The sequence below is a fragment of the Callorhinus ursinus genome, unplaced genomic scaffold (genome assembly GCF_003265705.2).
Source record: "Callorhinus ursinus isolate GAN/ISIS: 27379988/994484 unplaced genomic scaffold, GSC_fseal_2.0 scaffold24, whole genome shotgun sequence".
Taxonomy (NCBI): Eukaryota; Metazoa; Chordata; class Mammalia; order Carnivora; family Otariidae; genus Callorhinus; species Callorhinus ursinus.
The window spans coordinates 8,856,244-8,881,425 of record NW_027397086.1 but is presented as its reverse complement, the minus strand read 5'-3'; the positions used below and the strand labels follow the sequence as shown (position 1 = coordinate 8,881,425).

The 25,182-nt window shown below is 40.9% G+C and overlaps 1 protein-coding gene and 1 pseudogene across 1 annotated transcript; both read right to left on the bottom strand.

Moving 5' to 3' along the window:
- Positions 1 to 2,806: 2,806 nt before the first annotated feature.
- LOC112836387 (olfactory receptor 1L3-like) lies at positions 2,807 to 8,599 on the bottom strand. The gene is given in 4 exon segments (XM_025888041.2): positions 2,807 to 3,271; positions 3,273 to 3,373; positions 3,376 to 3,758; positions 8,500 to 8,599. Coding segments are annotated over 3 exon segments (945 nt in total). The 5' UTR covers positions 3,755 to 3,758; positions 8,500 to 8,599.
- Positions 8,600 to 10,980: 2,381 nt separating this feature from the next.
- Positions 10,981 to 12,347, bottom strand: LOC112836776 (large ribosomal subunit protein uL4 pseudogene; annotated as a pseudogene).
- Positions 12,348 to 25,182: the final 12,835 nt, after the last annotated feature.

The window sequence follows — 25,182 nt, the reverse complement described above, 5'->3', positions numbered from 1 at the left end:
CCACAGGCTCAGCGAAGCAGAGAATTTCTTCCCCCTGCAGGTGAGGACTGAGCCAAGCAGGTGACCAAGATGGTCTCACCATTGCCCTCAGCTTGACTCAATGGGAGCCTTCTTCCTGACTCTGGGGCCCTGACCTGCCTTTTCATAGAAAATTTGTAGCTGTAAATTCTTTCTCTGACTCTTTGAGGTAATAAATCTTTTTAAAAGCCTCTTGCCAGTTTTGCAACCCAGGATTATCTTTCTCAAGGACCTGGAGCCATCCCTCTGAAATGTAATCATGAAAGAAGATAGCACCCCATCTCCCAATGTCTTGGTGCCTCACGCCAAGTTGCAAAATTGCCTTCTGTCACCAAGAAAAGGGAAGTTTATTTTCCCTTTGGATAAAGCCAATTAGCAAACACAGATGGAGTATGACTCCCCTAACATCCTCTAGTACTTTTCCTCTAGCTCAGCCCAGAGCTTACAAACCCACCATCCTTCCTTTCAGACTGAGTTCTGCTCTCTCCCCCTACTGTGAGAGCCTTGGATCAAGTCTTCCTTGCCCATTTGACTTTGCCTGGTGCCATTTTTACTTTGACACATGCCAAACATAAGCTTCTCACATTTACCAGTCAGATAAGACACTCAACTTCCCTGGGGTAGAAACAGAAATAGGGTGAAAAAAAAGTGAGGTAGTACATTAACTAAACTCTCTTCACGTGGAAGAAAAAATTGAGATTAGGAAAGAAGCGTTGACTCAGGCAATGATGCTTAACCTTTCTACTCTTAGATGGTCACTTATAATATCAAATTTTCTAACCCATTCAAATTTTCATTTGTTGCCACTGGAATAATATCTTCCCAAGATAATTGAGAGTGTGACATTTCTTTTAAGCCCTATGGCCTAATAAAATTATAGCAAAATATCTAGAGCTAGGACATTTTCTAGAGTCAGTCTTACTTGGACGTACACCTTATTATAAAATACTACTGTTGTCGGTTTTGAAAATGAGGAATCTGAAACTCTTTAATATTAAATAATTTCTCTGAATTGGAAGTGACCTTGAATATCATCTAGCTCAACTCCAGGCTGATATATGAGCTGTCTTTGCAAGACCCTTCTCCAGTGAGGGTGGATGTCACTTTTCAATAACTCTGACTTTTGAATTTCTTCCCTATACCGTGTCGGGAATTACTTTCCCAATTCTTACAAATATTGGGTCTAGTTCTATCTTCAAAAGCCACTGAGAATAAACCTCATTACAGAGAAATGGTCTTCTCACCTTAGAAAATAGACCGATGGTTAGTGATGATATCAGAAATACAGACACTTCCAGGGTGAAGACACCAAAAAGATGCTCAGGAAGAGGGGATGGACCAAAAGCCGTCAGAAGACAAAGGGAAGAATGCCAGGGAAGACACACAGAATTAGACCAGGTCACCTGGAGTGCTGGACCTAAGTTGCTGAGTCAGCCAGCTCCTTGGGACCAACTCTTGATTCTACACTGTGTTCAGGACCTAGGATATTGTGCCGAGAGAGATTCCCAAAATGGAGGAGACATCATCTATTCTCTGTCTGGTGTGCAAAAACAGTCTCTGCTGTTGGGGAGGTCCTAATCTTATGGGGAAGACAACATGTGCATGTACCTGCACACACACACACACACACACACACACACACAAACTACTTTAAGTAATTTCAGAGACATTGAAATTGCTGCAAATTGAATAACTAATTGAAGATGTTTCTTTTTTAAAAGTTTTTATTTAAATTCCAGTTAACATCAAGTGTAACATTAGTTTCAGGTGTACAACGTAGTGATTCAACACTTCCATATGACACCAAGTGCTCATCACAAGTGCCCTCCTTAATCCCTACCACCTATTTCCCCCATCCCCCCCAGCCACCTCCCCTCTGGTAACCGTCAGTTTGTTCTCCATAGTTAAGAGTCTGTTTCTTGGTTTGCCTCTCTCTCTCTCCTTTCTCTTTGCTTGTTCATTTTGTTTCTTCAATTCCACATATGAGTGAAATCATATGGTATTTGTCTTTCTCTGACTTATTTTGCTTAGCATAATACTCTCTAGCTCCATCCACATCATTGCAAATGGCAAGATTTCATTCTTTTTGATGGCTGAGTAACATTCCATTTCATATATGTACCATATCTAATTGAAGATGTTTCTTTTTTTTTATTTTTTTTATTTTTTTTTAAATTTTTTTTTAAAGATTTTATTTATTTATTAGAGAGAGAGAATGAGAGACAGAGAGCACAAGAGGGAAGAGGGTCAGAGGGAGAAGCAGACTCCCCGCCAAGCAGGGAGCCCGATGTGGGACTCGATCCCGGGACTCCAGGATCATGACCTGAGCCGAAGGCAGTCGCTTAACCAACTGAGCCACCCAGGCACCCGAAGATGTTTCTTAAATTACATAAGGATACTGGGAACTCAGAGTTATTGAACAGGGAGAAATTTGGTCAAGAAAAATTAATAAGAAGTTTTCAGCTACATTTGAAAGGAGTGAATAGGAAAAGGGAATGGGAGTGGGAATGAGAAATGGGTGTAAAGAAATGGGCCCTGATGAGGTGGCTTTGATTGGTGGATACACACACACACACATTTATATGTATGTATATATATATTATTACACTACAAGATAAATATAAGATATTATGAATATATAAAAATAGGTACAATATTCTAGTCTGGTCACTTATACAATTTCCCATGAACGCTTGGCTTAGGTATGCTGACCTCTAGTAGCCTGATATGTTTACCAGGAATCAGCAGAAATGAGGGCTCAAAGGAGAAGACTCACTCCTGAGTGTGCTCACGAAGGTGCTGCCTGGGACCTCCTCCAGCCCATCAGCTTCCTCACGCCCTGCTTCATGTCTTTGTTCCTCAGGCTGTAGGTAAAAGGGTTCAGCACGGAGGACAGAATCATGTAGATGACTGTTGCCACCCTGTCCTTGATGGTGTAGCTGGACAGGGGTCGGAAATAAACGTAAATAATACTTCCATAAAAGAGGGTCACCACGGTGAGGTGGGAGCCACAGGTAGAGAAAGCTTTATGTTTCCCAGCAGCTGAGGGGATCTTAAGAACAGCAATGAGGATCCGGAAGTAAGAGATGATAATGCACATAAAGGGGGTCACCAGGGTTATCAATCCTTCTGTGTTAATTACAACTTCATTGACGAATGTGGAGGAACAGGATAATTTCAGCAGATGGTTGATGTCACAGAGGAAGTGGGGGATAACACTGGAGTCACAGAAGGTGAGACGATTTATCAGGAGAACTAGTTAAGAGGGAATGGAGGTCAGAGATGGAGCAGGAGAAGACCAGCAGCAAGACACAGCGGCAGTGGCTCATGATGGTGACATAGTGGAAGGGGTCACGATGGCCACAAAATGGTCAATGGCCATGGCCGCCAGGAGGTAGCTTTCTGTGTTGGCAAAAGCCAAGAAGAAATACATCTGGGTCATACACTCAGCATAGGAAATGGACTTCTTCTCTGACAGGAAGTTCACCAGCATCTTGGGAACGATGGTTGTTGTGTAGCGAACATCAATGAAAGATAAGATGCTGAGGAAAAAATACATAGGTGTCTGGAGCTGAGTGTCAGAGCTGATGGCCAGGATGATGAGCAGGTTTCCCACCAGTGTGACCATGTACATGATGAAGAACAGGGCAAAGAGTGGCTTCTGGTCCTCTGGCCAGGAGGACAGTCCCAGGAGGATGAACTCGGAGACACTGCTGGTTTGGTTGACCCTCTCCATAATCCTGCATGTGCCAATGAATATGGAAAATCCTAGAATTTTCAATTCAACAAGTTTCAATTTATTCCTATCTCTCCTAGGATTCCTATAAATCGTCCATGATTCTGTCTTCCCTTCCGCAGTCCACAAGAAGTTGAACAATACAAAAGTTTAACCTGTGTTAAATGCAGGGATATCAGAGAGAGGATTTCCTTTCAGAAAGAATCCCAGGTGGACCTCAGTGATGCATATTTCTCTAGGTCCCCATAAATATTTATTCAGGTATGTCAGGTTGAGGCTCATCTCTCTACTATCCTTGCAAACAAAGCAAAAAAACAAAAACACCGAACACCTAAGTGAATCAGGTAAGTAAGATGAGTGCCAACTAGGCACACAGCGTTTATAGTCACCCTTTCAGAGCCAACATTTCATGAAAAGCTGGCAAAAAACCTCTATTATATATGAACGTATTTATTCAAACGCTCTTAGACATCGGGGATTTGTGCCTTCCCAATTATTCAACACTGTTGAATTAAATGCTCATTGGGAACCCAACACTGAGATTAGGAAGATGAGTCATTCTTGATTCTTGTTCTTGAGGTGGTTAGAGTCTAGTGGGGAAGAAATTTTTAAACAAATAAACACAATGAAATGCTACAGGTGTAGTGGGAGATGCCCTGGAAAGCAAAGAGCTTAGTGTGATGTCTTTGCTAAGAGCACACATTTTGAAATCAACTCCTTCATTTTCTGGCTGTGTGGTCTTGGACTGATTACCTAGTATCTTTGAATCATGGTGTTCTCCTCTATAACATGGGAACAGTAAATACCTTCTCACTCCACCTCTACTTCTTCTTTACCACTTGCTTTATTTCTTCCTCAACTTCCTGCCCAAATCCTCTTCTCTGTCAGGTGTTCTGGGATGCTCTTGAAAGCAATTATTCTGTTTTTCTTTGCAAAATCTCATAGCCTTTAGATTTTTCATTGTTTGACCGCCCTGCACCTGAATTTGTGAGACTTTGAGAAAGAAGTATTTTTGTGCGCTTTCAGGATTTGGAAATGAGTATGAAATTAAGGTAGATAATAACAGCTATACCTAAGACATATCGAGTCCTTACTATGTATCAGGCACTGAGCTAAATACTTAATGTATATTACTCCAAACAACTCTGATCTGGCTCTGAACAGCATTCCCTTTTGAGAGATAAGAAAACTGAGATACCACCTTACGTCAGTTAAAATGGCTAAAATTAACAAGATAGGAAACAACAAATGTTGGTGAGGAAGTGGTGAAAGGGGAACCCTCTTACACTGCTGATGGGAATGCAAGCTGGTGCAGCCACTCTGGAAAACAGTATGGAGGTTCCTCAAGAAGTTAAAAATAGAGCTACCCTAGGACCCAGCAACTGCACTATCAGGTATTTACTCCAAAGATACAGATGTAGTAAAAAGAAGGGGCACATGCACCCCAATGTTCATAGCAGCAATGTCCACAATAGCCAAACTGTGGAAGGAGCGGAGATGTCCTTCAACAGATGAATGGATAAAGAAGATGTGGTTCATATATACAGTGGAATATTACTCAGCCATCAGAAAGGATGAAAACCTACCATTTATATGGAGGTGGATGGAACTGGAGGGTATTATGCTAAGTCAAATAAGTTAATCAGAGAAAGACAATTATCATATGGCTCCATTCATAGGTGGAATATAAGAAATAATGCAGAGGATCACAGGGGAAGGGAGGGAAAACTGAATGGGAAGAAATCAGAGAGGGAGACAAACCATGAGAGGCATTTGACTCTGGAAAACAAAGTGAGGGTTGTAAAAGGGGAGGTGGGGGGGATAGGGTAACTGGGGGATGGGCATTAAGGAGGGCACGTGATGTGATGAGCACTGGGTGTTATATGCAACTGATGAATCATTGAACATTATATCAGAAACTAACGATGTACTATACGTTGGCTAATTGAATTTAAAGAAAAAAGAAAATTGAGGTTAAAAATGCTGAATACTTTTCTCAAGATCACGCAGTCCACAAGGTTCAGTGCCTGGGTCCCAGCTAGGATGGTCTTAAACACAAAACAGTACCTCCTCACACTTTAGTAAAGCTTCAACAAGTTTGTGCCAGGAACAAATGTGCAGGGGTGTTACTTTACACTGTGGAAATCTTCCACCTTAACATCCTTATTCCAGTAACTGACAAGCTTTCAAAATCAATGTTGTATGGACTCCTTTGCTGTAATTGCTAGAGATAGGACCTCTCTCAAGCCCTGTGTTGACTGGGGGCTGTGTTCATGGAGCTGTTGCAGGGCACGGGAAAACACGTGGGCTGTGGAGACAGAAGCTGTGGGTTTGAATCCTGACTCCACTACTCACAATGTGTCTTTGGCAAAATCCCTTCCTTGGGGCTTCGCTTTTCTCATACACAAGATGAAATAAAGCCTGCTCTCCAGAGAAACGTGAGGAACACGTGTATGGAAGCAGTTTGTAAGCCACAAGCACAATATACATTCTGGGGGTAACTGGGGAACGTCTGATAAAGAAGAAGCTGGCGGCCGGGAAGGGGAGGCAGAGCTGGACCAAACGCAGGGGTGGGGGCCGGGCTTCTGGCTTTGAGAGCAGAGGGGGCTTGGCTAGAAGCATGCAGGGGGCTGGTGTTGCCAGGATCAGAGTTATTTTCCCATTTCTTCTGTCTAGTGCCCATCAGCATGGACTTTGGTTCTCCAGGGATCTCCCTGTTTTTACCTCCTAAACATCTCTTGAATCTTGTAGACCTTTTCATCTCCCCACTGGCACTCTGGTGAAAGCCATCATTCCCGCCTAGATTATTGCATTATTGTCCCAGTGATGTATTTGGTACCTGTAGCCTCTCTGGACACCCCCTCTACCATCCATTCTCTGCACCGAAGCCACAGTGTTCTTTTAACAATAAAAACGTGATCACCTAATTTGTCAGATTAAAGTCTGGGTTGGTGTCCTAGGCTGCCGTAACAAAGTACCACACACCAGGAGGCTTACAACAATAGAAATATATTTTCTGTCAAGTCTAGAGGAATTGGCAGGGTTGGTTCCTTCTGGGGGCTGTGAGGGGTCTGTCCCATGCCTCTCTCCTTGGCTTGTAGATGCTGGTCTTCTCTCTTGGTCTCTTCACATTGTCTTCCCTGATGCATGTGTATTTCTGTGTCCAAATTTCCCCTTGTCATGAGGACATCAGTCATGTTGGATTAAGATCCATTCTAATGACTTCATTTTAACCTGATTACCTCTGGAAAGACCCTATCTCCAAATAAGGTCACATCCTGAGGGATTGGAGATTAGGACTCCAATGTAATCTTTTTTGAGGGACCCAACCCATAACAGGCACTTTTCTTGCTGCATAAGCCTCCCCGTTACCCACAGACTGAGGTCCAATTCCTTCCTGTGGCTTACTGAACTTCCGGTGAGTTGGCTCCTTCAGGCTCTGTGGCTCATCTCTTGCCTCCCTCCCTGCCCTCTCGAATTTTACGCTTCAGTTTTAAGGCAGTTTTTGCTTCTTCTTGCCTTATGGACTTACTCTTCCACCTGCCTGAATCACCCATTATCCCTGTCTGTTACCCCCTGGTGGTAGATGCTCACCCCCCAGCCTCCAGGCTCCAGCATCCAATAGTATGTTCTTTCAGACCCTGGAGTCCCTCCTGCCCACACACTATGGACTGGAACCTTAGTATTTACAACACTGTCTCCCCCTCTAGACTGCAAGCTGCCCAAGTATGAGGCCCACGTCTGATTCTTTGTTACATTCCCCCCCCCCCCCCCGCCACCGCCTGGCGTGGTGCCTGGAACATAATAGTCCCTTGATAAATATTTGTGGAATGAAAGAATGCCTGGAAGGTCATTTCGGATTCTGAACAGATGGAAGGAAGAAAGGCAGTGGCCCTCACGTGGCTGTCTAGAGAACAGCACTCCGTGTAATTCACGGCCGGTGGGGCCGAGACCGGACAGGAATGACAGGAACCTTCTCTCCTGGAAGGTGCCCCTTGGTGTCTTACTGCTTCAACTTTGAAACAGACTCTGCTCCAGAGAAACTCTTAGAGATCATGTAGTCTGACCCCCTCATTTTAAGGAAGAGGGAAATTGAGGCCTGCTGGGAGGAAGGACCTTTATCATCATGATATTTGAATTGCTAGAACCAAGAGTGGAATGCAGGCTTCCTGGCTTCTCCCTGAGGAGAGAAAATGCCTCGCCTGTGGCAGGGGTCACACTGCACGTGTGGGCTCTGGCCCACTTTCTAGGTACGGGAGCTTGTCCTTGTCAGGTAAGCGGTCTAGGGCAAGTTACTTAACCTCTCTGTGACACAGTTTCTCCATCTGTGAAGTGGGGCTAAAAGGAAAACCTATCTCACAGTATTGTTGGCTCAGTGAACACATAAAAGCACAGTGCCCAGCAGAGGGCAGCATCTCTGCCCCCAGAGTTACCAATTTAGACTCCAAGACGGGGGTAAATATTTTGATAAAGTAAATAACCAGGCCTGGTCAAATTCTGGAAGGCTGCCTGTTCTGCACTTAGGTTAACCAAACATGTGAAAGCCAGAGGCTTTAGTCATAGGGACCACCTGCTCCTTTGTGCACACACAGATAGCCCTCGACTTGGTTGGATTCATTTGGACAAAAACACATGGATAACCCTTTCCTGATTCACTGATATCTTATCAAAGCACTCACAGTGATTTTGACACAGACACTTTTGAACTCACCATTCTCAGACGGCAGGCAACGAGGAAGGCATACCTGGTAAGTGTAGACTGTGAACTTGGCTGTTTGCTACATCCAAATGTTTTCTCTCCACGGCAACCTCTTCAGATGCAGATGACGTTTCTGTGCCATGTCTGTAAATTTATTTAGAATCCGAACTTCAGTTCAAGCTCCCAGCCTCCTTACACTCTCCCTTCACCTCTACTATAGGAAACCAAGGAGAGCAAAGAGGGGCAACACACATGGTCAGCAGGTTTCCCCGACATGGTTTCAAATTTCTTTCTCATCCCCATCTCTTATCCCCAGCCCCAGCCTGACTCCTCACTTCAGAAGACCGTTACCCAGAGTCACCGAGCTGAGGACTCATGTGTCCAGAGACCTCTCCCAGCCTGTAATGGTTTGGCCTCCTCTCACCAGGCCTCCTTGGGGCCCCTGGTGCTCTGAGGAAACAGGGTATTCTCTCTATCTGCTATTCCCTCGGGGAAGTCTGTTCTGTGCCCTTTCCAAGTTTAGAAAGCAAAGCACAGCCCAAGGGGATGCAGAACGTCTGGGGCCTCCTACTTGGTGTTGAGACTATTCCCAGAGCCTACTCAGATTCATGGTCAGGTCTCATAGGTGTGACTCAGCTTCCCCGTTTGTTGGTGACTAAGGGTTGAGAAGCAATGATGGGTATTTTGGAAGATGGGGATGTCAATGGAGGTGACTTGGTATTTCTATTTTGGGGGGCATAGTACAGATGGGGGGCCAACAGTTTTCAGACAATGGAAAGGTGTGTGTATGTGTGCACGTGAGCACGTGTGTGTGTGCGCTTGTGCTCATCGAAGGACAAATGATGAAGATAGATTAAAGTCTGATGTTGGTTTATAAGGTAATATCAGGTTCTTTGGTTTCAAGGGGGGTTGATGATGTCAGGGGCTCCTAAATGTTGGATTTCCAGTATGGAGTCAGAGTAACATTTACATGGTTTGTCTGTTGCAAAAGCTCTTAGATTTGTTCCAGTTTCAGATGGAGTCATACCAGCTGATTGGAGTCACCTGTATTCCCGGGAGCACCTCTGGCTCTTGGGTTAAGGAGGAGTGTGCAGGCATGGCTCTTTGGATGATGAGAAGCATCCTCAAGAATTTCTGTACAGATCAGAGGAGGTGGGGTCATGTTCAGGAGAGAGACTAGATTTTCTGTTCATCTATATGTTGGGGTTCCTGAAAGTTACCCTCTGCAGTACCCCAGAGTCACATGAAAAAAAACAAACAAACTAGCCAAGTGCTTGCTTCCCTTCCTTGCTTGCTCTCTCCTTTCCTTCACTTTCTTTTTTATTTTCCTACTTCATGCTCTCCTGAGAAGGATGGGGTTGTTTACAAAGAGATACAACAAACATAAAGAAAATAAATATATTTAATAACTAAATATTTAATTAGAAAATAAATAAAAAATAGCCAAGGGCCAAGAAGCAAAAAAGTAAGGTGTAGAAGATGATAGACAGTGTGAGGGACAACACAAAATCAGCAGCAAGCGCTGATATCCTTTCTGGAAGCTCATTTGGCTCTGAGCTTGCTGATGACCAAAGTGGAGAGGGTGAGAAGGTCATTTATATGACTTTCAGTATCCAAGAGATAAAAACAGATCAGTTATATAGGAGACACATTACCAGTTCTGGCTCTCTGATCTGAGAGAAATATCTCTTGTGGCTTTTCATGAAGACATTACTGTGTACTGCAAAGAAAACCTCCACCAAGACCCTTAGAGGAAACAGCGAATTCTTCTAAGGCTGGAACTTTCCTTTTGTAGCTCTGTTTTTAAATTTCAGAAGTAGTTTGCGATCACTGTAAAATACTCAAATAATTTAGAAGTTTAGTTAGTGAAAGTGAAGAGTCTCCCCTTCCAATCCCAATCATACTCTTCCTTTTACACACAAACACGTATAAACACACAAAGCCTTGCTATTTTTATTGTTCTGCAACTTCTTCCCCCCATGGAATATTCTATCAGTTCCTATAAACAGCATTGATATTAAAGATATCTAACAACGAGACCACTGATATAAATTAATTTGTAAATATAAAAAATATATTCCATTTAGTGTCTAACTCAACCGAACTGTATACGTCAAGGGTCCCTGAATTATGGCCTGCTGGCCAGATTATGTCTACCACCTGTGTTTGTAATAAAGTTTTATTGGAACACAGCACACTCATTTGCTACACATATTGTCTGTGACTGCTTTCACACTACAGTGGTGGTGTTGAATGGTTGTGACAGAGACTGTGTAACTTGCAAAGTATTTACTATCTGGCCTTTTACAGAAAAGTTTGCTGAATCTTGATAAATATTATAGCATTGCTTAAGAGATCATTGCAAGCTGAAGGGCAAATAGTTTGTCAAATTATTTTAACAATTTCCAAGTAACTTGTTGATTTAAAAGTATTTTATGAATTGATTGAAAAATATTTTATGGAAGTGTGATACACATACCAAAAATTATGCAAGTCATAAGAGATTTTTTTTTCCACTGGGTTTGATCAGGTCTTTGTTCAAAGTTAGCTGTCCAAAATGATTTGACATTTATAGAATTAACCTAAGTTTTTAGGCAGTAGGCTTCTCTGCAGTGGGTTTCTTTTCTGCAGGCTTCTTGTCAGCTGCGGGTTTTTTGGTAGCTGCAGGCTTTTTCCCCACCACAGGTTTCTTTTGCTTCTTCACACCAACAGCCTTCTTTCCTTTCTTCCCAACCACAGGCTTCTTGCCTGGAACCCCCTTCTCATCTGATTTGGCTTCTAAGGCTGCTGCTGCCTTATCCATTTGGAGTTTGTGATTCTTGGCCTGGCGAAGAATGGTATTCTGGTGCATGGTCTTTGCATATGGGTTTAGCTTCAACATGATTCTCAGGTTCTTCAGTGGATTCTTCTTTAGGACTCTGCGATGAATCTTCTTGCGTGGTGCTCGGAGGGCTCTTTGGATCTCTGGACTTTTCAAGATTCTGCTAAGGTATGTATTAAGCATCTTGTGCATGGGAAGGTTGTAGTTACTCTTGAGGGAGGCAGCCTTACGCCAAGTGCCATACAGATCTCGTCTAACTTGCAGAAAGCACTTTCAGTCCAAATGCAGAAACGTCCCACATGCCCACCAGGGGCAAGTTTCAAAATGTTCAGTTTGCTTATATTAAGTAAAGTAATTCCAGGGATGTTTCTGAAGGCCTTGATGATACCGTTGTCTTCATTGTAGATGATGCAGGGTCCCCTGCGCTGGATACGGCGGCGGTTTCTCATTTTGCCCTTGCCGGCTCTCATTCGCTGAGAGGCATAGACCTTTTTGATATCATTCCAGGCTTTAAGTTTCTTAAGAAGCAAAACAGCATCCTTGGTCTTCTTGTAGCCTTCAACTTGATCTTCAACCACCAAAGGAAGTTCAGGAACTTCCTCAATACGATGACCTTTAGACATGACCCGTGCTGGTAAGGCTGAGGCAGCCAGGGCAGAGCAGATGGCATATCGCTTCTGTGTTGTGTTCACTCTGTGATGCCAAGGGCGCCAGGTTTTGGTTGGTGCAAACATGCGGCCCCCACGACACATATTTCCAAAAGCACCCTGGCCAGAACGGTGAGTCCCTCCGCCTTAACTCTGGGAATTCGAGCCACAGCTCTGCCAGTACCCCAAGACTCAGCACTGGTTTGATGACCTGCCAATTCACTGACAGCATACGGCCGTCTGTTGTTTTTGCGCAAGTTGGTGTGAACAAAGTTCACGATATCAGGTTGAATGGGAGCCTTGAACACAGCAGGCAAAGTAACATTTTTGCCAGATGATGCCCCCTTTTCGGAGTACACAGATATCAATGGAGGAGCACACACCATCGCGGGGAGAGGAGAGGGCCATGCTCCTCTCAACCCGGCGGCTCCTACCGGAAAAGGAAGTCCTAAGAGATTTATCATAAAATGAAAACACCCACTTAACTGCTACTGAACTCTTACCAGCACCCCAGAAGCTCCTCTTTCCTATGCCCCCTGCTTATCACTATCCTTCCCTTTCCTCCTCCCAAAGATAACCCTTCTCTTGACTTCTAGTACTATAGATCAGGTTTTCCTATTTTTGACTTTTATACAAATGGAATCATATCATAGGTATTCTTTTCTGCCTGGCCTCTTTTGCTCAAGATTATGTTTCAGAGATGTTTAGCAGAGTTTTTTTTCCCCGAGATTTTTTTTTTTTTTTGGTGTACCTGTAGCTAGCTCATTTTCATTGTTTTATATTATTCTTTTGTATTGTTATATTTCAATTTAATTCATAATTTTGTTGTTAATGGACATTTGGGTTGCTTTTGGTTCTTGGTTCTTCTAACTATTAACGTAGAATATTTGTTGCTATAAATATTCTTGTAAAGATTTGGAACACATTTACACATCTTTCTGTTGGGCATATACCAGGATAATAGGATATGCATATATTCAATTATAATAGATAGTGCTAAATCATTTTTCCAGTGTGCTTGTTGGAACTTACCTCCCATCAGTACCGTATGTGTTCTGGTGCTCTCTCTCCACCAAAATGTGTGGTTTCATTTTCTACTTTTCTGAGGACTAATGAGATTGAGCCCTGTTTCATTTGTTTCCTGGCCAATGCAAATCCTCTTGTAAAGTGCCTGCTCAAGTCTATTGTTCACCCTCCTACTGGGTGGCCTGTTATTATTATTTTTTTTTACTAATTCAAAGCATTTAAAAAATGTACTATGGATAAGATATATCCATGTAGTTATAGGTAATGCAAATAATTTCTTCCAGCCAGTGGCTTGCTTTTTCATTTTCTCAGTGATTTCTTTTGATGAATTGAAATTCTCAATTTTAATGTAATTTATCATTTTTTCCTCTTTGTGGTTATTTCATTTTCTATCTTAAGAAAAAATTCCCTATTCCAAAGTCATAAAGACACTCTTTTGTGGTATTTTCTATAAAATTTGTTGTTTTATCTTTCACCCTTAAGTTTACAAGTGTGAATTAATTATATTATATGGTGTGAGATAGGGGTTTCCCCTACTACATGTATACGCAAGTAACCCAGAACTGTTTCTTGGAAAGATAGCTTCTTACAATTGCTTTGCAGGGCCACCTCTGTCATGACCAATCATAAATGTGAGGGTCTGTTTTGGGTGTCTCTATTTTATCTTTTGGTCTACTTGACTACCTTTGAGACAATGTCACTTTAATGATTGTCATTTTATAAGTCTTGATATCTTTTGGAATACAATTTCCACCTTGTTACTCTTTTTCAAGGTCATTTGTGGCTACTCTTGGCTTCTTGCCTTTCCATATAAGTTTACAAATCAGCCTATCAAAAATGCCTGCTTGGGTTTTATTTATTTATTTATTTTAAGATTTATTTTTTTACTTGAGAGAGAGAGAGCACAAATGGGGCGGGGCAGAGGGAGAGAGGGAGAGAGGGAGAGAGAGAGACAGAGAAGCAAACTCTTCTGAGTGTGGATCCAGGCATGGGGCTCCATCTGAGGACCCTGAGATCATGACCTTTGCCAAAATCAAGAGTCGGACACTTAACCGACTGAGCCACCTAGGTGCCCCCCTGCTTGGGTTTTGAATGGGATTTTACTGAATCTATTGTTTAATTTGGAGAGAATGGCATCATTGAAATAGTCCGTGTTCTAATCTGTGAACTTGTGTATGTCTTGCCATTCACTTATATCTTATTAAATTTTACCCAATCATGCTTTATAATTTTCAGTGTGGAGGTCCTCCACAACATCATTTGATTTATCTCTGTGTATTTGATTTTTAATGCTTATTTAAATAAACTCTTACTCATTTTTGTAGCTTTATGGAAATACAATCAATTTTTTTATTTCAAATTTTTATTTAAATTCTAGTTAGTTAAATATATGGTAAAATTTATTTCAGGTATAGAATTTAGGAATTCATCACTTACATATAACACCCAGCGCTCATTATTACAAGTGACCTCCTTAATACCCATCACCCATTTAGCCCACCCCCTGCCCACCTCCCTTCATCAACCCTCAGTTTGTTCTCTATTGTTAAGAGTCTCTTATGGGTTGCTTCCCTTTCTCTTTTTTTCCCTTCCCCTATCTTCATCTGTTTTGTTTCTTAAATTCCACATATGAGTGAAATCATATGGTATTTGTCTTTCTCTGACTTATTTCAGCATAATACCCTCTAGCTCCATCCACATTGTGCAAATGGCAAGATTTCATTCTTTTTGATGGCTGAGCAATATTCCATTAGATATATTTATACAGACATACCTATATCTATATCTCACCTCTTTTCTATCTATTCATCAGTTGTTGGACATATAGGCTCTCTCCATAATTTGGCTATTGTTGATAATGCTGCTATAAACATTGAGGTGCATGTACCCCTTCGAATCTGTATGTTTGTATCCTCTGGGTAAATACCTAGTAGTGCAATTGCTGGGTCATAGGGCAGTTCTATTTTTAACTTTTTGAGGAACCTCCATACTGTTTTCCAGAGTGGCTTCACCAGTTTCCATTCCCACCAGTAGTGCAAGAGGGTTCCCCTTTCTCCACATCCTCGCCAACACCTGTTGTTTCCTGTGTTGTTAATTTTTGCCATTCTGATAGGTGTGAGGTGGTATCTCATTGTGGTTTTGATTTATATTTCCCTGATGATGAGTGATGTTGAGCATCTGTTCATGTATCTGTCATCTGTATGTCTTCTTTGGAAAAATGTCTATTCATGTCTTCTGCCCATTACTTGACTGTTTTTTTGTTTGTTTGTTTTTTGGGTGTTGAGTTTGGTAAGTTCTTTATAGATTTTGGATACTAACCCTTTGTCAGATATGTCATTTTAATTTTTACACAGTATATTGCATTTCTTTTACTAAATATTTTGTTTAGGATGTTCAGAAGTGATATTGGGCTCTAATTTTTCTTTTCTTGTAAAAACCTTTTAAGTATTACAGTGTCTATTCTGCATGATTACTAAGGCTGGGTCTTGGGTAGGAACTGACAATCAAATTTGTGAACCACAACAAGCTTCACCCAGCATCAAACTGACATAGCTTTACAATAGGATAAATGATGGGCAATACATCATGCACTGCAACAGCACTGTAGAAGTCCTGTTTATCCTTTGTGTATCTCTCTATGTCCACAATAATTTCACACTAGAATGTGAATGGTCATAAGAGATGAGCCACACCACCTCAGATTAAGAATTGCACCAGATCTGGGGTCTCTTTGGTTTTTATATCTTGATGGTCATGTAGTCCTCTCTGGGATGTGTTTCTGTCTTTTTTTAATTGAAGTATTTTTATTTTATGTACAATGAGTTGGCATTAAGGTAGGTACCTTAGATATCTGCTGTTAAGCTGGGTATTTTGGATGACCCATTCAAGGAAGTTCACTTAGTCCAACATAATGAAGCCGATATCCATCGTGTACTGATGGAAACACTGGTGGCACATATTGAGGCCATATATCTGGATCAGTCCATGTCGGTTTGAGCAGACACAGCGAGAACAAGAACCCTGGCCAGATTTTCTCTGATGGCTCCTGGAGAGTTGTTGGAGACCCATCTTGCTATCTCAGATGAAATGAGGCAAAAGGTGGGATGTGTTTCTAGCTCCTATTTTTCTGTGTAGCTGCCTCTTGTCCATTACTGGCTACCCAATAGGCAATCTTGACAAAGAGGCACAGCATACTGGTTTACTACATAGCAGGATCCTAATTTATCTTAGAGCTGGTATATTCTTACACATTCTTTGAATTATTGCTGTAAGATGTTGAAATAAGAACCAAATCCTCAGGTTTTCTGGAGGATGAAGAAATGGTTATAGTCTACCTGTTAATTCTTTCCTTCCAATTAACCTCTGACAATTATCAATACTTTCTTGCTATATATTTCCTAGGTATTAAAAAAAGTCTTAATACAGTAATTTCCATATATTTGATGTATAAAAATAGATGTTTTAAAACTCTACAACACTAGGACTTGTATTATTCAATGAAGAGGTGGTATTCCTTCCCAGTAATCACATCAAACCATGACTATATTACTTCACACAATTTCTCTTTTTTTTTCACATGATTTCTCATATACTTTTTCAGCTGGACTATTTCTTTCCCTTCCCCCCAACAATAACTTATATTTTTTATAGGCTTCAACAGAGGCATTCAGTTACATAAATCACTTTTGTAGAGGTAAATGCACTTTTTTTTTTTTCCTGTCCAGTAAGTCTCCATGTGTATTGCACCAATTGGAAATTTTGGTGTGGCTTCCTAAAAGAGCTTTTAATTCACAAACATTTTATACCTGTATTCCATTTCCATTTATTTTTATAACTTGATCTAACCGTTCTTTACTATATAAAGATATATAGCTGTGGTAGAGAGATTAAATAATGCTTAATATGACTTCATTAGTTATTGTAACAATGCCACTTTCCTAATCTTTCCAGAAAAAAATACCATTTTCTCATATCCCATACATGTTCTGTAACTGGTATAATTACTAAAGATAATTGCTCAGTAAACTCTAGGTTCTATCTGGTCTGGGCATAAATATACTTCATTCACCAAAAAAACAAGTTTTATATTGACTTAGGACTTAGGTATCATTGTGGAGCACCACACATTTGTCTCCCATGGGGATGATCCAAGATTGATCCTTCACCTGTTTAACATTACCAACTGTATCACAGAAAGCCAAAGTTCCTTTTTAGGAGGGTCAGTAAACACCATGCTTAGGAGTTAAATCTTGCCATGGTTTAGGCTGGCCATATTGTTCCCACAAATGAACCTCCTCTTGTCTGAGCCTGGCTACTGCTGTTAATATCAGATGGTATTGCTGTCAACATGGCAATTGTTCCTTCCTGGATGAGGAGGGTATGTGTTCTTTCCCATAGTTATCAATAAGCAAGATGCCGAGTCAGTTTAGTAAATGCATAATCCATTTAAATATTGCTTCATCATATTTCTGGGCCAAATGTCAAGTTCAGCCAGTTTCCTAGAAGAAGACTCCCCTCTAGTGACCATTTAGACTGTAATGGTGAGTCTCGAAAACAGTAATTTCCTTGAGTCCACACACTGAACTGAACTCCTGACTCCTTAACTCCCTCTTAGTTCTCAGAGCCAATGTTGTGTGATCACAAGTGTTGTTGCCATGAGTATTTGTGGCACAAGACTAATTCAAGTACAGTATGTTCACCAAAAAGTGTTGTGTTCCTCAAGGGATTGCCAGGTGATTGTGTTCATGCAGCAGCTGTGGTTCAGTTCAAATATCCAAAGCCTTTTCACAATCCTTTTTTCATTTTTTTGGAAGTTCCAGAGTGAAATCATCATTGATATGTGACGACTCTGCCATGTCAACATTCCCCTCTTGTTCTTAGGTCTCTTCTTTTCTTGTTCTTCCTTCCATTCTTTTTCATATCCTTAAAACTTAGCCTGAATATGGGATTAAAATATTTATTTAAAAGATTTTATTTGTTTATTTGACAGAGAGAGACACAGCGAGAGAGGGAACACAAGCAGGGGGAGTGGGAGAGGGAGAAGCAGGCTTCCCGCCGAGCAGGGAGCCCGATGCGGGGCTCGATCCCAGGACCGACCTGAGCCAAAGGCAGACACTTAACGACTGAGCCACCCAGGCGCCCCTGGGATTAAAATATTTAAAAAAAAAATTCCTAGTGGAGAACACAGGCAGCAACCTCTTTGACCTCAGCCATAGCAACTTCTTGCTAGACACATGTCAGAGGCAAGGGAAACAAAAGCAAAAATGAACATTGGGACTTCATCAAGATAAAAAGCTTTTGCACAGCAAAGGAAACAGTCAACAAAACTAAAAAGCAATTTATGGAAGGGGAGAAGATATTTCCAAATATCTTATCAGATAAAGGACTAGTATCCAAAATCTATAAAGGACTTATCAAACTCAGCACCCAAAAACCAAAAAATCCAGTCAAGAAATGAGCAGGAGGGCACCTGGATGGCTCAGTCAGTTAAGCGTCTCATGATCCCAGGGTCCTGAGATCAAGCCCCGAGTTGCTGAGCCTGCTTCTCTCTCTCCCTCTGCCCCTCGCCCACTTGTGTTTTCTCTCTCTCTCAAGTAAATAAATAAAAAAAGAGAGAGAGAAATAGGCAAAAGACATGAACAGACACTTCTCCAAAGAAGATGTATAAATGGCCAACAGACACATGAAAAAAGACTCAACACTACTCTGCATCAGGGAAATACAAATCAAAACCAATGAGATACCACCTCACACTGGTCAGAATGACTAAAATGAACAACCCAGGAAACAATAGATGTTGGCAAGGATGCAGACAAAGGGGAACCCTCTTACACTGTTGGTGGGAATGCAAACTGGTACAGCCACTCTGGAAACAGTATGGAGGGTCCTCGAAAAGTTAAAAATAGAGCTACCCTACGACCCAGCAATTGCACTACTAGGTATTTATCCAGAGGATACAAACATAGTGATTCAAAGGGGTACAATGCACCCCGATGTTTACAGCAGCAATGTCCACAATAGACAAAATATGGAAAGAGCCTGATGTCCATCGACAGATGAATGGATAAAGAAGAGGTGGTGTGTATACACACACACACACATACACACACACACACACACACACACACATAATGGAATATTGCTCAGCCATCAAAAAGAATGAAATCTTACCATTTGCAACAATGTGGATGGAACTAGAGGATATTATGCTAAGCAAAATATGTCAGTCAGAGAAAGACAAATACCACATGATTTCATTCATATGTGGAATTTAAGAAACAAAACGGATGAACATAGGGGAAGGGAAGGAAAAATAAAATAAGATGAAAATAGAGAGGGAGGCAAACCATAAGAGACACTGAACTCTAGGAAACAGACTGAGAGTTGCTAGAGGGGAGGTGGGTGGGGGGAAGGGATAATTGGGTGATGGGCATTAAGGATGGGCATTACTTTATGTAAATTGGGTGTTATATGCAACTGGTGAATCACTAAATTCTACCTCTGAAACTAATAAAAAAAAGAAAATTAAAAATAAATAAATAAATAAAATCTTTAAAAAAAAACCTTCCCCTCTTGGCCATCATTGTAATTCCTTGAGTGCCTGTTGGTATTGTTTTCCATCCATATTCATATCTGGTATCTCACACCCAGGTACTTGCTTTAACCAGGGTGTCATCCTGGTTTACAGAAACATAATGTAGCAGTTGTTAGCTGACAGTCACACACAGTATGCCCAGTGAGGTTCAAAGGCAGGAATCAAAATGATAAATGTAACATGTGACTAAAATGCTAATTCCAATCTGTGATGATCTAGGTATTTCATCAAGGAACTCTGAGTGATGTCTTCTCTTCAGATTGTATATATAAGGTCTCAGTAAACCGTTGTAGCGTGGCTTTGGTCCAGTTGTCCTTCTTAAGGGAAAATGAGTCCAAGGGTATCTTCTTGTATTGGCCATGACTCAACACCACATATGAGAGGAACAGCGAAGACTATTACTCTCAAGTGCTGAGGTGGTTTTTAAGGAAAGAATGATAACTCCCTTTCCTGCCATTATTTCCCATTACATGACCTCTTTTCAACTGCCACAGTTCTCCCGATTTTTCCCGTTACTGCCTGTTTTACCCCAGACTGGGCTTCACGAGTTCAGCTATACTGCCCTCCAGAGGCATGTGGCAGGATTAGGCTCTCCGGAGCTGCTGCTTTTGTTCATTTCTAGGAAGGAGTAGAATGGCAAAGGATGATGGGCCAATCTCTACCAGGAAAGAGGGAGGCGTCACCTATGTCAGTGTTAATTTAGCGCCACTCAGTAAAGTAATTATTCAGTCCGTTTTTCCTTTAGGAATACACACAGTCAAATTTAGAGGAATGTAAGTAGAATTCTGAGCAGCAACGTCTCATGTCTGGACATGCAGATGTTGTCTTGGACTCACGTCAGTTGGATTCACAAGACACAGACATTTTGTAAGGTGGAGATAATTTTTGTGAGGTGATAGGTAGCATCATCCCTGTCCCTCTCATTCCAACCTCTGCACCTCCCCAAATTTCCAAAGATATTCTTCGTATACTGTCCCTTAATTTCAGATGAAGCACACATTTGCCTGGTATTAATCTATACTGTGCACCAGTGCCGATAGTCCCAAAGTCTCTGCTCATTATCTCTAGGTCATCCAACTTCTTTTAAAATTGAAGTATAGTTTACATATAGAAAAATAATGCAAATCTAAGTGTATAGCCTTTTACTGATGATTTGTCTAATTCCTGTTGATGAACATTGGAATTGTTTTTAGTGTTTTCTATTATGAATAAAGCTGCTATGAATATTTTGTACAAGATTTTTTATAGACATATGGTTTATGTTTAATTTTATTAAGAATTGTCAAATGGTTTTCCAAAGTGATTATGTAATTTCTCATTCCCACATCAATATTTGAGAGTTTCAGTTGCTCCAAATCCTACAAAAATTTTGTAATATCTTCTTTTTTTATTTGTTTTTTTATTTTTAAGATTTTTATTTATTTATTTGAGAGAGCGAGAATGAGAGAGAGAGAGCACATGAGAGGGGGGAGGGTCGGAGGGAGAAGCAGACTCCCCGCTGAGCGCGGAGCCCCATGCGGGACTCCAGGATCATGACCTGAGCCGAAGGCAGTCGCTTAATCGACTGAGCCACCCAGGCGCCCTGTGATATCTTCTTAACTGTAGTCAATCTATTGAGTATTCAGTGGTATCACATTGCGACTTTAACTTATATTTCCCTGATAAGCAATGATGTTGAGCGTCTTTCACACGTGGTATTGGGGCCATTTGAATATCTTCTTTTTAAAGTGTCTGCTCAAATTTTCTGTCCACTTTTTAAAAATTTAAATTCAATTAATTAACATATAGTATATTATTAGTTTCAGAGGTAGAGTTCAGTGATTCATCAGTTGTATATAATACCCAGTGATCATTACATCACATGCCCTCCTTAATGCCCATCACCCAGTTACCCCATTCCCCACCCCTCTCACCTCTAGCAACCCTGTTTGCTTCTTATGGTTAAGAGTCTCTTGTGGTTTGTCTCCCTTTCTGATTATACCTTGTTTTATTTTTTTAAATTTTTGTCCACTTTTAAAAATTAGATTGGGGATGCCTGGGTGGCTCAGTTGGTTAAGTGTCTGCCTTCGGCTCAGGTCATGATCCTGGGGTCCTGGGATTGAGCCCCGTGGGCTTTCTGCTCAGCAGGGAGCCTACATCTCCCTTTCCCTCTGCCTGCTGCTCCCCCTGCTTGTGCTCTCTGTGTCAAATAAATAAATAAAATCTTAAAAAAATAAAAATTAGATTGTATGCTTTTACTTTTTAAGTTTATATATCTTCAGTATGTCTTTTGTCAGATATATGTAGTGTGAATATTTTTCCTGTTTTCACTTTTTTTTTTAAGAGATTTTATTTATTTGTTTGACAGAGAGAGACACACAGTGAGAGAGGGATAACAAGCAGGGGGAGTGAGAGAGGAAGAAGCAGACTTCCCGTGGAGCAGGGAGCCCGATGCAGGCCTCGATCCCAGGACCCAGGGATCATGACCTGAGCCGAAGGCAGACGCTTAACGACTGAGCCACCCAGGCGCCCCCTGTTTTCACATTTTTTTTTTTTAGAAATGTATCAAGACTTTTATTTCCAGTCATGACATAATATTTTGTATTGGACTAAGCCTCTCCTAAAAAAAATCTATATAAACTGACATAGCAAAGAATTGATTTAGTTCTTCTTATGCTGCAAAATAACTGTTTTATTTATTTATTTTTATTTTATTATGTTATGTTAGTCACCAAACATTATATCATTAGTTTTTGATGTGGTGTTCCACGATTGTTTGCGTATAACACCCAGTGCTCCATTCAATATGTGCCCTCCTTAATACCTATCAGCTGGCTAACCCATCCCCCCCCACCCCCCTCCCCTCTAAAACCCTCAGTTTGTTTCTCAGAGTCCATAGTCTCTCATGGTTTGTCTCCCCCTCCGATTTCCCCCTTTCGTTTTTCCCTTCCTACTATCTTCTTCTTCTTCTTCTTTTTTTGTTTAACATATAATGTGTTACTTGTTTCAGAGGTACAGGTCTGCTTACACAATTCACAGTGCTCACCATAGCACATACCCTCCTCAATGTCTATCACCGAGCCACCCCATCCCTCCCACCTCCCACCACTCCAGCAACCCTCAGTTTGTTTCCTGAGATTAAGAATTCCTCATATCAGTGAGATCATATGATACTTGTCTTTTTCTGATTGACTTATTTCACTCAGCACAATACCCTCCAGTTCCATCCATGTCGTTGCAAATGGCAAGATTTCATTCCTTTTGATGGCTGCATAATATTCCATTGTAGATATATACCACATCTTCTTTATCCATTCATCTGTTGATGACATCTTGGCTCTTTCCATAGTTTGGCTCTTGTGGACATTGCTGCTATAAACATCGGGGAGCATGTACCCCTTTGGATCCCTACATTTGTATCTTTGGGGGTAAATACCCAGTAGTGCAATTGCAGGGTCGTAGGGTAGCTCTATTTTCAACTTTTTGAGGAACCTCCATACTGTTTTCCAGAGTGGCTGCACCAGCTTGCATTCCCACCAACAGTGTAGGAGGGTTCCCCTTTCTCCGCATCCCCGCCAGCATCTGTCGTTTCCTGACTTGTTAATTTTAGCCATTCTGACAGGTGTTAGGTGGTATCTCATTGAGGTTTTGATTTGGATTTCCCTGATGCTGGGTGATGTTGAGCACTTTTTCATGTGTCTGTTGGCCATTTGGATGTCTTTTTGGAAAAATGTTTGTTCATGTCTTCTGCCCATTTCTTGATTGGATTATTTGTTCTTTGGGTGTTGTTTTCACTTTCTTAAGGTGACTTTTGATGAACAGAAGTTTTGAATTTGGTGAAATCCATTCAATAATTTTTCTTTTGTGGTTAGTCCTTTTGTTTCTTGAGGGAGGAATCTTCACTCATGTCAAGGTCACAAATGTATTTTTATATTATTTTTGGTTTAAAACACAATTTTTTAAATAGTTTTAACCCTCACATTTAAGTCTATAACCACTTTGAATTCATTTTTGTGTATGGTGTGGAGTAAGGGGTTAAGGCTAATTGTTTTCTGTGTGCATATCTAGTTGTTTCAGCATTGTATTGAGTGGGTCCTCCTTTCTCCACTAAATTGCATTGGCACTTGGCCAAAAATCAAATGATTATATAAATAAGGATTTATTTCTGTGTTCTCCATTCTGTTACCTTGATCCATCTATTATTCTTAAAAAATATTACACTATCTTAATTACTTTAGCTTTGTTGAAGTCTTGAAATTTGGTAATGTGTTTCCTCCAACTTTGTGATTTTTCTTCAAGATTGTCTTGGTTATTCTAGGGTATTTTCATTTGCCTTTAAATTTTAAAATGGGCTTGTCAATTTCCAAGGACAATGACCAGGTTCCTGTGATCAGACTTGGAGTAAAGTGGGTAGAATCAGCATTTGCTCTCCCACAGCCTACGTTGACAGCCTGGCCAAGTTTGGTGTAGGGTATCTATTGACTATGGTTAGGGGAGGAGGTCACAAAGGAACATTAATCACAATGACCTCTTGTTTTTCAGTGAAAACACTTAATGCAGTAGGACAATGCTTTAATTGTCCTTTCTTCATAAACCTGGACTCACTAAAAAATGTATCTCAATATCCAATATACATTTATGATAATATTCCCATAGGTTAGAATCCTAAGACTGGGAATTTCTAGAATAAAATATTAAATCGGGGGGCGCCTGGGTGGCTCAGTTGTTAAGCGGCTGCCTTCAGCTCAGGTCAGGATCCCAGAGTCCTGGGCTCGAGTCCCACATTGGGCTCCCTGCTCTGCGGGAAGCCAGCTTCTCCCTCTCCCGCTCCCCCTGCTTGTGTTCCCTCTCTTGCTGTCTCTCTCTGTCAAATAAATAAATAAAATCTTTAAAAATATTAAATCATATATTTTTAAACACATAGCTTTAGAGGTTCCAACCTCCCCATTGTGGAATGGATAACTTTCATGTAATCATCCTTGGTTCTTGTTCTTTCTGGCCATTGCCATTTTTAAATTGTATGGTAAAAAAAAATAAGAGAAAATTAAAAAGAAATAAAGTCTCAGTGATAAGAGTAAAGGCAAAAACTTAATTTTTAAGTAAGAAAAAAGTTTTGTGAAAGAGAAAATAAGGAATTATAAAAATCCTCATAATGAGAAAAGTAGCTAAAATGTAATTTTTCTCCTCCCCTCCCCCCCATTCTCTTTCCCTTGAAATGTTTGCAAAGATATTAAACAGCTGTAAATTAGGTGACTGTTTTCACCAATATACTGAAATGTGAAGGGTTTTGGAGGGTAAGTCTTAATAAAAGGAGAGCAATTTGTTCAGGATATATGTGTTGGAAAATGATTAGTTTAAAGCAGTATTTGGAGGATAAGAACATGATAAATCTTTGTGGGAAAATGGAGGAATAGTGAGGAAAAGTGTGATGATTTCAGCAGAGGCAGGGACAATTGGTTGGCTGACATCAATGGATGTGAGCGCCCACAATAACCTTGTCACATGGGTTAAAAAACTAATTTCCAATTTTCACCAAGATCTACTAGGGATCAGATTTAAGTGGAGCAGATTCCACTTGTGGGTTTGTCAAGAGGGTTCTGCCTGGGACTTCCTCCTGCCCATCAGCTTCCTCAGACCCTGTTTCAGGTCTTTGTTTCTCAG